Source organism: Sphaerodactylus townsendi, linkage group LG09 (genome assembly GCF_021028975.2).
Source record: "Sphaerodactylus townsendi isolate TG3544 linkage group LG09, MPM_Stown_v2.3, whole genome shotgun sequence".
Classification (NCBI taxonomy): Eukaryota; Metazoa; Chordata; class Lepidosauria; order Squamata; family Sphaerodactylidae; genus Sphaerodactylus; species Sphaerodactylus townsendi.
In genome coordinates, this window is record NC_059433.1 from 57346252 (window position 1) to 57359753 (window position 13502).

General features: G+C 43.9%; 1 protein-coding gene across 6 annotated transcripts in view; it reads left to right on the plus strand.

Moving 5' to 3' along the window:
* The window catches only part of CHD7 (chromodomain helicase DNA binding protein 7), a 202266-nt gene that overhangs the window by 30323 nt on the left and 158441 nt on the right, over nucleotides 1-13502 (plus strand). For all 6 annotated transcript variants that reach the window (XM_048508624.1, XM_048508629.1, XM_048508628.1 and 3 more), the window contains one exon: nucleotides 11535-13374. In XM_048508624.1, the coding sequence (XP_048364581.1) occupies nucleotides 11710-13374 (1665 nt within the window). In that variant the 5' untranslated portion in view covers nucleotides 11535-11709. The remainder of the gene's footprint in view (nucleotides 1-11534; nucleotides 13375-13502) is intronic.

The following is a 13502-nucleotide window of genomic DNA, read 5'->3' on the forward strand; positions in this document are numbered from 1 at the left end:
AGATCATCTGCCAGACACTAGGCAACCCAGTGATGGACCTGTTTGCCTCCCCAGATAACTTTCAATTTCCTTGGTACATGACACGTCATCACCATCCAGCAGCCGACGCAATAGTCGCACTGACAACACCGTGGCCTCCTTGCCTCCTTGCACACCTTCCCACCTTTCACGCTTCCGCAGGTACTATGGAAGATATCCACAGAAAAAGCAACAATTATTCTAGTTGCTCCGCGGTGGCCCAGATGACCATGGTACTCAACAATCCTAGAAATATCAGTCGCCACTCCCTTCAGCCTTCCAACCTTCCCAGACCTCCTAGCTTAGGGACCTCTGTGGCACCCAGATCCAGGTTGGCTCAAGCTGACCGCCTAGCTCTTGAGCAGAACAGGTTGCGGCTGAAAGGATGTTCGGAAAAGGTTACTTCCACCTCCTGGCTTTGTGTAGGCACTCTGCAGTCAATTTGTATAATTCATCATGGAAGGCCTTTGTGAGGTGGAGCAGACGTCACAGCGTAGATCTGGAATATCCCTCCACAAATAATATCTTGATTTCCTGCAACATGACTTCTACACAGGTCTCCGCTGCTCCACTCTCCGACAACAGGTGGTTGCCTTGTCTATTGTCTGTCCTACCATAATGGGAATATCTCTCTCCAAACATCCAGACATTGTCAGTTTTCTAAAAGCTGTTCGTCTCTCTCAACTACTGGTCATTCAGAGATTTCATCTTGTTGACTACGTCTTATCCTAACAGCCCTGACCAAGTTCCCCTTTGAGCCGGTGCAAACCATTGCATTAAGGTGGCTCAGAATGAAAGTGCTATTTTCCTAATGCTTAACCCTGCATGCCCCGTTAGTGGATAGCTCCATTGCAGCATTGCAAACCATGAATCTGTCATTGGAGGATAATGGGATCCATAAAAGATTTCTTGAATGGAAAAGCCAATTATGCATCCTGAAAGTTCTACGAGGCCTCAGCATAAGAGGTTCTTGGGCTCAGGAAGGAAAGAATTTGAACGTCAACATCCTGAAGTCAGGGCTATCAAGATGGTGCTTATAAAATTCAAATCCACAATCCGAAGACAGCACATCCTCATCAAGATGGACAACATCTCTGCCAAGGCACATGTCAATAAACCAGGGGGTAGGGGTGGTTTTCATGTCCTCCATTCTCCAATGGGAAGTTAAAAGCATCATCCTGATGAACAGAAAAATATCAACAGTTGATTTTGGCCTAGCACATTCAGGGAACTCACAAGCCAACTGGTTGAACAAGCAGTCTGTATATGAGAATAAGTGGTCACTCAAGAGGGAGACTTTCCAACTAACTGCAGACATATTTGGTACCACATGGGTAAACCTCTTTGTCTTTGTTTCAGATCATCTACCGCCATGGTTTTTTTCCAGGTTCGATCAACCACAGGTGGAACAAATGGAAGCTCTAACCTCCCCATCAGCCCAAGGACTCCTATATGTCTTTCCACCACTTTCAAGTGATCTCAAAGGTATTAAGGAAGATACAGCAGGAGTAGGCATTAGTCATCTTTGTGGTTCCAGAGTGGACTTGCAGACCCTGATTCCCATACAAGAGTCTTGGTGTATTCTTGTGGGCCAAAACATGCTGTAAAGGTCTGATATGGCACTTGGATCTGGAGTGACTTTACTGACTGCGTGATTCTTGAAAGGAATGGGCTACCGAAGCTAGGTTACACACCCGAAGTTGCTGAAACCATCATGACCTCTAGGAAGACATCTGCCAGACATATATACAATTCCTCTTGGAATGCTTTTGTGAGATGATGTCAGCACAAGTATGTGAACCCATTAAACCCCGGGTTGGATCAACTGTTAGCTTTCCTTCAAGACAGGGTCCGTCAACAACTTAAGGTGTCTACAATGCATCATCAGGTAGTGGCCATAATAACTACAGTACCTCAGACAGCAGGTGTTAATCTGACTAGACATCCTCACATCTTCCTATTTCTAAGTGGCGATGCAGACCAATCCACCTGTCATCCATCGATTTCCCATGTGGAGACTACATGTAATATTATTTGCTGCTTGAGCCACTAAGAAAGGTCTTCACGCATAGCCACTTAAGGGAAACCTTATTTTTTAACATCAGTGACTTCAGCTCAAAGAGTCTCAAAACTGGGAGCCCTATCAGCCACGAATGGACACTGGTTTTCCATAAAATGTGATATTGCTTCAACCTGATCCTACCTTCATCCCCAAAATGAACTCTTGTATCCACTGAAGGCAAGAAATTCACTTACCATCATTCTGCTCACTGCAAAACATGCCAAAGAAAAAGCTTGGGACATGTAAGACCTACATAGGACACTTAGAATATACATCCAGTGTACAGAACCCATCAGAAAATCATATTTTTAACAATCATTTCCCTGACAAACAAGGGAAATAGGATGTCCAGATCAGCAATAATTTATAATATCCAGCCATTTATTTTCCAGGCCTATAAGACCAGTAGCATTGCTATAACTCCTGACATCACAACACAGTAAGTACTCTTTCCAATGCTGCCTTTTGCCGACAAGCCTCAGTGGAAGAGATAAGCAGGGCAGCCACATGGTCTTCTATCTCGACTTTTTGATCCAAGATCAAGATGCTATGTTCCTTAGAGTGAGAATGGAACCTTGGATACTTAGTATGAGGGCTCCTAGCAATGGAAAAAGCATGTAGAGTGAGAGAGGGGAGTGGCGTGAGTAAGGAGTGGCATGCAAGGGAAGGGGAGGGAGTGAAGGGGTGGCATGCATGCCATCCCTCCCTCCCCTCCCCTTGCATGCCATCCCTCTCACTTCCTCCCCTTCCCCTCTCATCTTCTAGGTTGGTAGGCCATGTCCAGATGCTGGGCCTGCTCCCTCCCCCCCTCCCCTCCTCATCCCTTGCATGCCACCCCTCCCCTTCCCCTGCTAGGGTGGGTGGGCCATGTCCAGATGCCGGGCCCCCTCCCTCCCCCCTTGCATGTCACCCCTCCCTCATTCCCCTTGCATGCCACCCCACCCTCCCCTCCCCTCCCTCCCTCCTCATCCCTTGCATGCCACGCCTCCCCCTCCTCCTTTCCTCCGCTATGGTGGGTGGGCCATGTCCAGATGCCGGGCCTCCTCCTCTCCCTCCCTCCCTCCCTCCCTCCCTCCCTTGCAGCTCTGAGGTAAGGAGGGTATCTTGCTCACCCAAAAGGAGTGTGTGTGAGAGAGAAAAGAGATATTTTGAAGTCTACAGTTCAAGAATCAGTGCAAGAACAAGCTCAGAACTGTGAATATTTACATACCTGCACATCAAAGGAAGAAAATTTGATTTGTTTTCTTTCCTCAACTCTCCCCCAACATTCTTATGTGTTGTCCTAACACACATTGTTACAACAGTATTTCTCACCTGTTCTAGTTGATGTTCTGTGTTTGTTATGTTCCTTCCTGTCCTTCTAAGCTCAGAAAATACTTAAACTGGGCTCAGGAGACAGGAAGTGATAAATTAGTACTGCCTCCCTGAACAGCAGGTGGGAATCACCCAAGATCAAAATACCCTCCTTTACCTAAAAGCAGAAGGAACCCTCTCAGTAAGTATTTGAGGTTCCGTTCTAATTTATAACAGTTTTTGTCTAATTTAGTGTTTATTCCACAATGGTTGTGCTTAATGCTTCTGTTTTGCATGACAGAAACTGAATGAAGCAGCCATGCATTAGCAGCCACAGCCCAGTGGAAAGCCTCCAGCTTACTGATGTGACCTCTGCCCTTTGGTATCCTGTGACACTCAGCTTGTCTTTGTGCTCAAGTTTATTCATGATGGATATGTTACCCTCCCCAACACATATGTGGTGCTCTTGCAGAGAGAACAGATAAATTATTTTCAGCTGCAGCCCTGCCAAGCTTCAAAATGAATGTTAGTCTGCACAAGAGAAGCTTGTTTGAGAAGAGGCCCCTTTGTAAAATGGTGAAGCCAGAACAACCTCAGTTTTTCCCCCTCAGAATGTGAAGAGTGATGCTCTTCCATTTCATCTTTAAATAAGGAGAAGTAGGACATTACCAGATGACAAATGCAGTACATGTGTAAAAACTGTGGCCTGTAATAAAACCAGTAAGTTGTGCCTGGTGTTTTTTTTCAGTGCCTCAGTATGTAGTCACTGATCTTAACTTGGCAGTGCAGGTGCTGGGAGATTTTGATGGCGGTGGATGGTGGTATAGCTTTTCCTGTCATCCCACTCTATTTTAATGTGGTCATTTTATCACAGAATGGTGCATATTTGTCTCATCAGTAGGCTGAGATAGTAAGATTTATTAATTGTTTCATGTGATGCTGCATTATATCTAGTAAAATAAATTACGGTAGTCTCCTCTGAACAGTTGTATGGCTTTGTAGCATAGTGCTTTCTAAGTCTTTCTGTGCAAGGAAGTATGAAAGAGTTATTGAACTACTCAACTATCTTGATATTTCTAGTCATCATTAATTTGCATTTCACGTAACATCCTGACAGTTGTAGATCCAAAGATGCCTAATCATTATTTTTCCCTTTTACTGAAAAAAAATCATATTAAGTGCTACTTCCAGCTTAGTTTCAGATGTCTTACTAGAATGTCTCTGTAATGTTGGATTGCATATAACTACTCACCAAGTCACCTATGGTGAATAAGAATTGCTCTCAAGCGTGCGCGGGGGAGGGGGTAAAATATGCTTTTAATTTAATTTTTTTGTTTAAATCAGATATTTTGAGTTGAATTAAAAAATAAAAAATTCAGCATATTTGCAGTTCATTTCCAGAAACATTCAAATGCAACAGCAACTGCAAATTAACGCCATCTGGACACATGCAAACGTGCCTCACCCCCTTGTGAGGTGCACAAAATATATACTCTTCCAGATAATCAGTCCACAGTGTGCCACGAGAGGAAACAAACAGTCAGCCCAGTCCACAGGGCTTTGGCAGCGGGGGGGGGGGGGGGGCCAGAGGACTTCCTAACAGTGTAAGGGGGCATCAAAAAACAACAACACCCAGCCACCTGGAAAGCCCTCTATAGAGCTGAACGGAGTCCAAGGTCTGCGTTGCAGTATTCCCAACTCAAAACCCCAGGAATGTCCCAGCCTGTTCCCCCCCCGGGGGCTAGTTTCCATATGGACTCCAGTGTAGCTCCACAGATGTGCCTACTTCCAGGTTTGGCTGTCATGGAACTATGGGGCACCCAGACATCAGTGCTTTCCCCCTCTATTGGCGTGGGTGCTCCTTACATTGGTGGAAGGGGCAAATGTGCCAGCACAGTCCTCTGCTGCTCCCAGATGTTGTTTTGGGCCCCCTCACTTGGATTGGACCGTTACCATAATTTGCCTCTGAATGCGTCAGTCATAGATGTGGGCGAAACATTAGAAGCAAAAACTGCCCAGACCTCAGCCACCCTGCCTGGAACACTTACAAAAAAATGAAAAGTTTAGGATTATTTCATAAGAACATAAGAACAAGCCAGCTGGATCAGACCAAAGTCCATCTAGTCCAGCTCTCTGCTACTCGCAGTGGCCCACCAGGTGCCTTTGGGAGCTCACATGTAGGATGTGAAAGCAATGGCCTTCTGCGGCTGTTGCTCCAGATCACCTGGTCTGTTAAGGCATTTGCAATCTCAGATCAAAGAGGATCAAGATTGGTAGCCATAAATCGACTTCTCCTCCATAAATCTGTCCAAGCCCCTTTTAAAGCTATCCAGGTTAGTGGCCATCACCACCTCCTGTGGCAGCATATTCCAAACACCAATCACACGTTGTGAGACGAAATGTTTCCTTTTATTAGTCCTAATTCTTCCCCCCAGCATTTCTCTCTGTCAACATTTTCTACCCTATGCATAATTTTATAGACTTCAATCATATCCCGCCTTAGCCGCCTCCTCTCCAAACTAAAGAGTCCCAAACGCTGCAGCCTCTCCTCATAGGGAAGGTGCTCCAGTCCCTCAATCATCCTCGTTGCCCTTCTCTGCACTTTTTCTATCTCTTTGAGATGTGGTGACCAGAACTGGACACAGTACTCCAAGTGCGGTCGCACCACTGCTTTATATAAGGGCATGACAATCTTTGCAGTTTTATTATCAATTCCTTTCCTAATGATCCCCAGCATAGAGTTTGCCTTTTTCACAGCTGCCATGCATTGAGTTGACATTCCCATGGAACTATCAACTAAGACGCCTAAATCCCTTTCCTGGTCTGTGACTAATTGCACTGACCCCTGTAGCTACGGTATGTGAAGTTTGGATTTTTTTTGCCCCTGTGTGCATCACTTTACATTTTGCTACATTGAACTGCATTTGCCATTTCTGAGCCCACTCACCTAATTTATCAAGGTCCGCTTGGAGCTCTTCGCAATCCTTTGTGGTTCTCACCACCCTACATAATTTGGTATCATCTGCAAACTTGGCCACCACGCTACCCACCCCTACTTCCAGGTCATTTATGAATAGGTTAAAGAGCACTGGTCCCAAAAGGATCCTTGGGGGACACCACTCCCGACATTTCTCCATTGTGAGAACTTCCCATTTACACCCACTCTTTGTTTCCTGTTTCTCAACCAGTTTTTAATCCATAGGAGGACTTCCCCTCTTATTCCTTCATTGCTGAGTTTTCTCAACAGTCTCTGGTGAGGAACTTTGTCAAAAGCCTTTTGGAAATCCAAGTAGACAATGTCCACTGGTTCACCCCTGTCCACATGCCTGTTTACACCCTCAAAGAACTCACTAGAGTTTGTAAGACAGGATTTGCCTCTGCAAAAGCCATGCTGACTCTTTCTCAGCAGGTCTTGCTTTTCTACATGTTTTATAATGTTATCTTTAATGATAGATTCTACTAATTTACCAGGAACAGATGTCAAACTGACTGGCCTGTAATTTCCCGGGTCCCCCCTAGATCCTTTCTTAAAGATTGGTGTGACATTGGCCATCTTCCAGTCTTCAGGGATGGAGCCTGATTCCAGGGATAAGTTGCATATTAAAGTGAGAAGATCAGCAATTTCATGCTTGAGCTCTTTAAGAACTCTTGGGTGAATGCAATCTGGGCCAGGGGATTTGGTAACATTTAGTTTATCAATGGCTGCCAGAACTTCTTCCTTGTCTACCACTATCTTCGCTAGTTCCTTGGATTCGCCTCCTAAGAAGCTTGGTTCAGGTGCAGGAATGTTCCTCACCTCCTCTTGGGTGAAGACAGATGCAAAGAATTCATTCAGCTTCTCTGCAATCTCCCTGCCATCTTTTAGCACACCCTTTGTTCCTTTGTCATTTCTTATGATAGCAATTTCCAGAAAATGTGATAATTAAAATCTAAAACTGTAAAGGCTGAAAAATGAGTCTGGATGCTACAGTTTAGGACTTGAACCTTGAAGCTAATATCAATTTTGATGGCCTGCTTTGAATACCGCATGTGACTGTAGGTTCCATAAAACAGGAACTGCCAGTAAGAAGACATGGACACTGATTACTGCTCATTAGAGAGCACCAGCAAAGACTTTTGGTATGTAGACCCATTTGGACTTCTTAAAACTAAGCAAATGTAGCTTTGGTCCCTGTTCAGAAAGGAGACTTCTTGGCAACCCTCTGTATGCTGCCTTGAATTCAACAATGAAAGAAGGGTAAAATGGAAATAGCAATCTGGAAAAGGGTTGCTGTATCAGCTGTGTAGTTCTAAAGTAGTAAAGAACTAGCATCTTGAATTGACCTTACAAGCAAATTGGAAACCAATGAAGGTGATTTAACAACCATATTAGTTTGCAGGTTTGGTTCAGATATGATGGTAAACAATGATTTCATGTTTATCTGAGGGAACTTTGGGATTACATTTTTTTCAGTGTCTGCAGCAAAATTATCCTTTTTTGGTATTCAGTTGTCGCATCCCAACCATGGGGTTAGCTTTCTTTGCAAACCAAAATTCCAGTAATTTTTTGTCCATTTGGAGCTCTGGTATATAGGACAAGACTCAGCTAAATTTTCATGGTATGAGCATGTCACACTATGGCTTGCCGAGAACCCAGAATCAACTAGTTACCTTTCCATGCGCAAGGACAGAGAGGGAGGATTGCTATCTAAAAGAGCTTCCAGGTTCGTTTACGTAGTGATAAAACAGGGTTTGCTGCTGAATCTGAACCAAGTGCATGTTTCCTCCAAATCTGTCTTAATGTTTCAAACATGTGAATGTGTACTCAGTACCATTTTACTATAAATTCTTTCACTAAAACATCAATTTTAGCAAACAGATAAAAATATATGTCATTTTGCAGTGCTTTATTTGAGTGGGGGGAGGGGGAGAAAAAGTAAAAATGTTGCAAGGCTGAGATTAAGATTCCTTGCTGGCTGTTGTCTTCATTGTACAAAAAACAGGAGGTACTTCTAAACCGTCCTTGAATTTCTTCAAAGCAGAAAAAAATGGGTCATTGGATACAATTAGTGTTGATAAAGCTCAAATGCATTTTTTAAGAACTTGTATTTTCTTACTCATAAGTGCTTCAGTTCTGGATCTGTTTATGGTAGTTCCACATTTTATGCTTTAAACTCCACTACAATGCATATTCAAGTTTTACTGTATTACCTGTGGCAAATATGTAAAGTGTTGGCAATATATATCTGTCTTTAGAGTTTCACGTACATGTGTCTGTAAACTTGGCTAACTTGGAGCTCTTAATCATGTTAACATGTGCTTAAAGACATGTTATTTTGTCCGTATTTTTATAGAAAAAATCAGTGAAATACTGGCATAAACATAGCAGTGAAATTTGCTGGGTGAAGTTTGAGTTGCTGGTAGATATAAGAAACGGTCTTTACTCTGAGTCAGTATAATTACTGAAATTAGGATTTCAGATACTTCTAATAGCTTGAGAATGCCTCATTGAACAGCACTAAAACTGATGTCCTAATATAAGAAAGCTTAATTTCTTTGTATATGACATTGTATCAACCTGTGCTTTTAAATGACTCAGTGATTTGTCTAAACCTGAGCACTCAAACATTACAAAGTGCAAGTTTTTGTTTCCTCATCTCAACGGCTTCGTGGCATTATTTTGAATGTGATATAAGCCATTCAATTTGCCATTTGGCCCCTCTCCTTGTGAATGGTTATTTTTGAGTGTTCAAAGTCCTTCATGTACAATATCTCATACTTAAAGCAAATCCTGTAAAAGATGCTGATAGCGTTCATTCTCATATTTCAATGCTGAGTGGGGAGAATGACTTGCTTAATATCACCTCCAGTGCCTAAGTTCTCAGACAGTGCCTGCAAAATGATTGTGAATGCTGATTTCCTCTGACTGATGCATTGCAGCTAGGGGTCCCCCTCCCTGCGCTTTTTGAGATCCTGTTCAGTTCTGACACGGCAGTGCCTGAAGCAGCCAGAATTTCATTGCTTTCCAGTTTGGTCTTTTAATGGGCATTTTTTCCTTAATGGAAGATTTCCCAGTGGTAACTCTCTTCAGCCTGGGGTTTCTTATGCTTAGCTATCACTTGGTAAACGTGTATCTAAACGGCTCAGTTTCAAACTAGCATATTTGGGAGAAGGCTTATAGCAGGTGTGTCCAACTCTGGAGTTTCAGATGTTCATGGACTACAATTCTATTAGCCCCTGCTAATTGGGGCTGATGGGAATTGTAGCCCATGAACATCTGAAGCAACAGAGTTAGACACACCTGGCTTATAGCCTAGCTGCTTCCTTGACATGCCAATTGACTGAGTGGAGATGTGAGCACCAAATGAAGTGGTCCAGCCCAGAGACAGACTTAGCACCTCAGTATTAACTGGGCCTTAGTCTTATGCAGATTAGATAAAAAATCTTGATGGCATGAGTATAACATAGGCACGTATTCCAGAGAAGCACACGGGGAAATAGAAGTCAGCTCCTACGTTCTTTTCCTTATTGGTGCATACTGGGGCAGCGACTCTGCCTACTTCTGGCAGCCTGACTGGCAGTTGCCTGCTGTCTTTCATGTGTGGGTTCAGATGAGGAGGGAATGAACATGCCAGCAACAGCAACAGAGCCACCCCCTGTTCTGTCTCTTGCTTCTCCCATCCCTCCACTGCTTGTCCACATCCCTCTTTCTGGCAGAGATGGATCAGGGTGACAATGGCTGAGATAGGGAGGATAAGGTATTAGTACATCCCCTGGCTGCTTTGTTAAACTGGCTTTTTCTGCCTCTCCAGCAGTGGCCTTTCCCCCTCCCCCTCCCTCCCCCTCCCCTTTCCCCCTTTCCTTTTCCCTTCCACCTTTCCTGCTCACTCACTTTCAGCACCACCAACATCTTTCCGGCTGCCTGTCAGCAGCATCTCTGCCACCTTCTTGCCTCTTTTACACTTTTTGCTTGTGCACTGGTGGCTGTGGAAGTTCATCCTCCTGATTCACCCAGTAGTGGTACCTCCCTGCCATTCCTGCTGCCTTTGCTTTTATGTGTAGTTGTTAAAGTATCTTTAAAATGGCAGCTGAGCTCTTGTGGTGCAGTGTTGTGAGATCTCTGCTTTTCCCCCTCTACAAGGTAATAATTTATAAACTTAAACATTCTCTTTACCTTCCCCCACCCCCATTTTCTCAGTTTTATGGAGACCTGAGTGGTACTCCTAGGTTTGTTGAAAAATCTGCCATCTCTGTGGATTTAACATTCCTCATCTAGGGCCATGTTCAGAATTAGATCCACCAGTTAGTACTGATACCCCATCATTCACCAAGAATGAAACTGGCATACTAATAAGGGTAAGAACATGTAATCATTCCACTTTCAACAGACTACTCACAAATCATTCATTAAAAAGGGCTCAAACTAACAAATCTGTCTCTATCCCCATTTCCTTCTTTTAAAAGTTTGTGTTTTCTCCTTTTTTTAGAACATGTGAGGGGAAAAGGTCTAGTTCAAAGAAGCCTCGATTTCTCTCCGCGCACCTAAGTGAAATTTTCCTCCAGAATCAATGATTTGTGATTTACTATTTGGTTAGTTTGTGTTCAATCATACAAAAGTCAGTATCCAGTTTGCCACTACTTTGCATATCTATTAGGTGTCTTTTACTTTTTATGTAAATACATATGTAGTTAAATGTGCACCAGGATTTTTCAGTACTGGAAGAAAAGGACCTTAGAAATGAGGTGTATAACTGGCTTAGCTTATCATAGCCCTAGCTGCTGCTGCTTGTTCACTCATCTGATTACTCCACTCAAGGGAATAAGGTTAAGGACACGCTGTTGGTAACTAGAGCATTTTCAGGGTTTCAGTTCAGCAGATGGGCTGCTTGGCTATATTCATACATTTGCCTGCCTGCTGTGGCAGCTGTCTGAGCTGCCTGTGTGTTCTTTTGTTCTGTTCCATCCAAGAATGGAACACATGGAAGTATCGTGACTAGATTAATTTAAGGTTACTGTTTCCTTTCTGTCTTATTATAAAGTTGCATATGAATATTTCTTGAAATAAAATATTTGAAAAGCTCAGGGGGTTGAAACAAACTGATCATTGATAGGGCAAAAATAGTGTTTTAATAGAGCTGACATTTTATTTCCAACCTAATTTTTTTTTTACATTCTTTTTTAGGACTGGTAACAAGAATTTGCCTGACACTCCGTGGTCCAGAAGAATTAAGGAAATATGGAATGACATGAAGGCGATTAGTTGAGGATTAAAGGCTTTGAATGCAAACACCTCAGTGAGGTGAAGCACAGACCAGTATTCTGGTTGTAGTTCTGAGACACTGCATGCTGCAACAAAGATGGCAGATCCAGGAATGATGAGTCTGTTTGGAGAAGATGGGAATATTTTCAGCGAAGGCCTGGAAGGCCTGGGGGAATGCGGATATCCTGAAAACACAGTAAATCCTATGGGGCAGCAGATGCCCATTGATCAAGGATTTGCCACTTTACAGTCTCCCCTTCACCATCCTCCAGCTAGTCAGAATCAAGCAAAGTTGTCCCATTTTGATCACTATAATCAGTATGAGCAGCAGAAATTGCACCTAATGGATCAGCCCAGCAGAATGATGAGCAATGCTCCTGGGAACGGTATAGCATCTCCTCATTCACAGTATCATAATCCTTCAGTTCCTCATGGTGGTGGAACTGGTAGCCAGATGGGAGTATATCCTGGTATGCAGAATGAAAGGCATGGGCAACCCTTTGTTGATGGTAGTTCCATGTGGGGGCCACGGGCAGTTCAAGTGCCAGACCAGATAAGAGCACCATACCAGCAGCAGCAACCCCCACCTGCTCAGCAGCCACCACCAACGCCATCAGGACCTCCTGGACAAGGACATCCTCAGCACATGCAGCAGATGGGAAATTACATGGCTCGTGGTGACTTCTCAATGCAACAGCATGGTCAGCCACCGCAGCAGAGGATGAACCAGTTTTCTCAAAGCCAGGAAAGTCTTAATCAGGGAAATCCTTTTATTGCCACCTCAGGACCTGGCCATATGTCTCATGTGCCCCAACAGAATCCAAGCATGGGGCCTTCTTTACGACATTCAGTGCAGCAATTTCACCACCATCCCCCCACTGCTCTCCACGGAGAATCAGTAGCCCACAATCCCAGATTCTCCCCTAATCCTCCTCAGCAGGGTGCTGTTAGGCCACAAACACTTAATTTTAGTTCTCGGGGCCAGACAGTACCTTCACCTACTATAAACAACTCAGGGCAGTATTCTCGTTATCCTTACAGTAACCTAAATCAGGGATTAGTAAACAATACAGGGATAAATCAAAATTTAGGCCTTACAAATAACACTCCAATAAACCAGTCTGTACCAAGGTACCCAAATGCTGTAGGGTTTCCTTCTAATAGTGGTCAAGGACTAATGCACCAGCAGCCCCTTCATCCTAGTGGCTCACTTAACCAAATGAACACACAAGCTATGCACCCTTCACAGCCTCAGGGAACCTATGCTTCTCCACCTCCCATGTCACCCATGAAAGCAATGAGTAATCCAGCAGGTACCCCTCCTCCACAGGTTAGGCCTGGTAGTGCTGGAATACCAATAGAAGTTGGCAGTTATCCAAATATGCCCCATCCTCAGCCATCTCACCAGCCACCTGGTGCCATGGGAATTGGACAGAGGAGTATGGGTCCTCGGAATATACAACAGAATCGGCCATTTATGGGTATGTCTTCAGCACCACGGGAAATGAGTGGTCACATGAGACCAAATGGCTGTTCTGGAGTTGGCCTTGCTGATCCACAAGCAATACAAGAACGACTGATATCTGGTCCACAGCATCCCAGTCAGTCATCTTTTCAGCAGCAAATGCCAACATGTCCTCCCATGCAGCCTCATCCAGGCATTCATCATCAGTCTTCACCACCACCACATCCCCACCATCAGCCTTGGGCACAGCTTCATCCATCACCACAGAACACACCACAGAAAGTGCCTGTCCTTCAGGTAAGTAAAATACTGTTAAAATATCATTGTTGTTAGGTTATTGTTGTCAAAGTAATTCTGTACTGATGCTTTCATATGCTGAGATTGTATGGCTTTCTTGGTTTGTTTGTAGCTCTGGCATGTAAAGA